Source organism: Asparagus officinalis, chromosome 3 (assembly GCF_001876935.1).
Source record: "Asparagus officinalis chromosome 3, Aspof.V1, whole genome shotgun sequence".
Classification (NCBI taxonomy): Eukaryota; Viridiplantae; Streptophyta; class Magnoliopsida; order Asparagales; family Asparagaceae; genus Asparagus; species Asparagus officinalis.
The window spans coordinates 94528165-94532649 of NC_033796.1; the positions used below are offsets into that span (position 1 = coordinate 94528165).

Here is a 4485-nt window from a genome sequence, read left to right on the forward strand (position 1 = left end):
GTGTAATCATAGGACCAGCCACCGGGACCGATACTCTTATGACTCCTGGCATTCCCCGTGTACCTGAGGATGATGGACCTACAGGTATGTAGATGACCTTATCATCCCGACTCTCCTTATTTGTCTAAATTTTCATTTTGACTAATAAAGAAGTGTAACTATAGGACCAGCCGTTGTGCCTGATGCCACTACAGTTTCTGAGACTGATTTGCCTACAGGTGTTGATATACCCTCCATGACTACTCCTGCCGTTATCTCGGAGCCTATCAGACCTCAATCCGAGGGGACCTCCACTGGCGTTGGTATGCTCGGAATTTGCCCTTAAGTTTTCTTATCACATTTGATATCTCTTAACTTTCCATACTGTTGTTTGTAGGATCTCGATCATCTCTATATGAGCATGTTCGCGCCCTCTTGGCCGATACCGATCCTGACAGAGACATTTTCCGTACAGACCTCGGCTTTTTTACCGCCTTTTTTAACGGCATGATCGAGAAACTGCTTCATCGAGGATATTGTTTTGATCAGTTCAGGCGTTCCTTTTCTCGTCACATGATGATGTTTATAGAAGAAGGGTATCCGGGGTTAGCTGATTCTTTCATTGCCGATTTTGCTGCTCTGGAGTCGGAGATCTGAGAGTTGAAGGAATTGAAGGCTAATGGAGCTTCTTTCTTCGTGTCCTCTCAGATGGAGCATAGGCTGGCACAGTGGCGCGACCTGAGATCTTCCATCGGCAGTGAGTTTCAGTCACATGAGCATTCAGTTGCGCAACTGATGGCTACCGTGGCGAGGAAGGATACAAATAGAGCCGAGTTACTCCACTCTTTGGATTCCGGTCGCGAGGAAGTGGCTAGGTTGAAGGAGGCCTTGAAGCACGCCGAGGAGTCCATTACTATCATTGCAGAAGACCTGGCTGGAGTAGAGCATTCTCGTGGACAGGCCCTCGAGAAGCTAGGATCTACACAGGAGAGATTGATGAAGCTGAAGAATGAAGCCGTGAAGATCTTGAGCAGTTCTGAGGAATCCGTCCGAGCTGGCCTGCAGGCAGAACTTGAGCAGAGTTATATAGATAGGCTTTCTAGTTTAGAGTCTCATGTTCTTAGCCGTCAGCTGCCTTCGGGCTAACGAGCTTTTTATTGTATGCTTTGACTTGATCTATTAATAGAGACTCCGCATTTGATTCCTTCATGATATTTCTTCATTTATTTTAAACCCAGCGATGATAAGATTTACGGGTTCCGATGATAAGATTTACAGGATTTTTGGCAAACCCCCAGCCATCAACGGGTTTGATATGCCTTTACCGATTACCGTTTGAATCGGGCTAGCATGTGAATTATTTAAACCCGTCTCACATGTAACGTTGCGCTAAAAAAATTGCTTTTCTTAGACTTGATGCTATGACTTTGAATACATAGACTTAACCATTTTTTTTATAGGGAAAAGGTACCCCGCGCCGTGTACTAGACGACGACTTATCCCCCAGGCTTAGACCCTGGTGTCTTTTTCAATCGGCGAAAGACTAAACCGGCAATGTGTGTTAGACATAGACTTTGGGATTTTTGGCAAACCCCCAGCCTTCAACGGGTTTGATGTGCCTTTACCGATTACCGTTTGAATCGGGCTAGCATGCGGATTGTCTAAATCCGTTCCGCATATGACGTTGTGCTGAGAGAGTGAATTCTCTTAGACTCTGTGCTATGATTTTGAATACATAGGCTTTGCCCTTGTTACGGGAATAGGCTACCCGGCAACACGTGTTAGGTGTTGACTCATCCCTACTTAGGCTTCGGAATAAAATTTCCCAGGTGTAGACCTTGGTGTCTTTTTCAATCGGTGAAAGACTAAACCGGCAACGCGTGTTAGGCGTAGACTTATCTCTATTTAGGAGTTGAGATAAAATTCCCCGTGCACCAAGTGCTCGGATTAGAAGTTGGGAATTGTGTCTTTTATCAGAATAAAGACGGATTAGGAAATGGGAGAGGAAGAATTTTATATTCTATCTCCCGGGACTAAAGAGGAAGAATTTTATATTCTATCTACAGTCGGAAAGGAAACTCAAGGTGGGATCTCCACTCCCAGACTCCGAAAAGATGAAACTAAGAGTGGGATCTCCACTCCGAGAATCGGAAAAGGTCAAACGGCCCTAACTTTTATAGGATTGGTCATTTGAATCAAAAGAATCCCTCATTTATTGAGGGGAAAGCCCCATTTTGACCCTAACTTTTATAGGTTTGGTGGAAAAAGGAACAAAGGCGGATTTTCGTTTATCGAAAAGGAATGACTCGGTCTTAGTCCTAACTATTTGTAGGCTTGACTAAGTGAGATCGGGAACAATCCTAACTTTTATAGGTTTGATTGCTCAAATTGAAAGTGGACCTCTCGTTCATGGAAGGAATCGAGAGAGGAATTTGGCTTTGGCCCTAACTTTTATAGGTTTGACCTGAAAGCAAAGAAAGTGGAATACAGGTAGCAAAGAAAGTGCCAACTCGTATTATCACTCAAAGGAAGACTTTAACGCTAGGTGATTAGGACCTAACATGTTGAGTCTGAGAAATGCCAATGACTGGCAGATAGAAATTTTGGTGAATCCACCGTCGATTAATTTGATCAGCAGATGGTTTGGTGAGGAAGGATTAACCTATCAGAGGATTGGATCTTATCTCACAAAAATAACTCATAAGAGTTAGAGAATTTTTATAATAATAAGAAGAAACATTCTGACATTCGGAGTTCGAACGTGGATTTCTTATTCATCAATACTACAATGATTGGGTTATCCCTAAGAATACCCCATGTGGTATTCTTCCGGGAACTTCCTGATACATTAGTTATCCTGAAGATACTAGAGATAGTATTTTTTCAGGAACTTGCCGTTTATCGGCATCATAAGCCGGTCGCCGTCCTTGGTGACTAGGCGATATGCACCACTCGAGTAGACTGTCTCTACTACGAATGGTCCCTCCCATTTGGGTTCAAATTTGCCCTTCTTTTTGGAGTTAAGGATCATAGGCCGCCTCTCAGCTAGAACCAAATCCCCTTCTTTGAAGCTTCGTTGTCGAACCTTCTTGTCGAAAGCTCGAGAGATTCTGGCTTGGTAGAATTCGATATGTTGTTGAGCTTCTAAACGCTTCTCATCTAGCCTTTCAAGTTCTTCAAGGCGCTTCTGATGTTGCTCTTCGGTCGTCATTTGAGTCGCGAGGGCAATTCGAAGTGATGGGATTTGAATCTCCAATGGAAGAACGGCTTCACATCCGTATACCAGTAAATACGGGGTTGCTCCCGTCGGTGTGCGCACCGTGGTCCGATAGGCCCATAGAGCCGCGCCAAGCTTGTCATCCCAGTCTATTTTATTAGTTTTCACGATTTTTGACAAGAGTTTTTCCCCAGGTCTCAAACGGCCATGACGTAACCGAAGGATGCAGATGCTCCGGAGGTTGGTGCATATAATTCGCATGTATTTGACATGCATCACACTTTCGGGCATACGCGATTGCATCACTCATCATGGAAGGCCAAAAATATCCCATTCTTCTGATGCGGTCATAAAGTTTGGGACCAGGTTGGTGTGCACCACACTCTCCTTCATGTGCCTCTCTAAGAACTTCTTCAGCTTCTTTAGTCGATAAGCAGCGTGCCAGCAATCCATCGTACCCCCTGCGGTATAGCGTTCGATTCTCCGTACTATAGTAGAATCTTGGTGTCCTTCGTCGGATTGACTCTCTTTCATTCATGTCCTCTGGTAGGATTCCATGCAAGACGTAGTCAACGATGGGGAAACGCCAATCTCGGGGTTCAAACTCAACTTGAGTTGAGTGTGCTTCCTTGCTATCTTCTTCTTCGCTGTCTTCATTGTAGATCGGCAGTAAGAGTTGGTGAGTCCTCACTGTAACAAACTGCTCTGTTTCAGGAGGTTGCGCCAGTGATACGGCTAATGCTGCTAACGCGTCTGCGTAGGTATTCTGTAGCCGTGGAATATGTTCGATGAAGAATCCTTCGAATGATTCTGCCATCTCCACTACCATCTTATGGTATGGTATTAAATCTTGGCTTCGGACCTCGTACTCTCCCTGAACTTGTTTAACTATCAGTTGAGAATCGTCGAAGGCTTCGAGATACTCCACCCCCAGTTCTTTAGCGAAACTGAGTCCTATGAGTAATGCATTATATTCGGCTACATTATTTGAGTACGGTTCGGTCAACGAGTAAGCTCGAGGCATCACGTGCTTTCCTGGGAAAACTAAGACAACTCCGACTCCGGGAGAAATCTTAGAACTTCCAGGAGCACTTGCTACATTAGTTGCTCATGAAGCGCCGTCAAAGTATAAACGCCACACTTGCTGGTGCGAAGTTGCGTTTACTTCGTGGGTTTCATCGGGTAGATCGTCATATATCTCAGCGGTATCCGTAGTTGGATTAGCTGCCACGAGATCACAGATGGCTTGTCCTTTTACCGACTTCTGTTGTTTAAAATGTAAGTCGTAT

The 4485-nt window shown here is 44.6% G+C and overlaps 1 protein-coding gene across 1 annotated transcript; it reads left to right on the forward strand.

Annotated features, from left to right (window-relative positions):
• Window positions 39–636, forward strand: LOC109835441. Its single transcript, XM_020403423.1, has 3 exons — window positions 39–84; window positions 165–302; window positions 377–636. The coding sequence occupies exons 1-3, from the start codon at window positions 39–41 to the stop codon at window positions 634–636; spliced, it is 444 nt and encodes a 147-aa protein (XP_020259012.1).

Excerpts from the sequence above, each read along its gene's own strand:
- LOC109835441 (XM_020403423.1), top strand. The coding sequence starts at position 39 with ATGACTCCTGGCATTCCCCGTGTACCTGAGGATGATGGACCTACAG. Across the intron at positions 85-164 it reads TGAGGATGATGGACCTACAG|GACCAGCCGTTGTGCCTGAT; the intron begins GTATGTAGATGA and ends GTGTAACTATAG. Across the intron at positions 303-376 it reads GGGGACCTCCACTGGCGTTG|GATCTCGATCATCTCTATAT; the intron begins GTATGCTCGGAA and ends TGTTGTTTGTAG.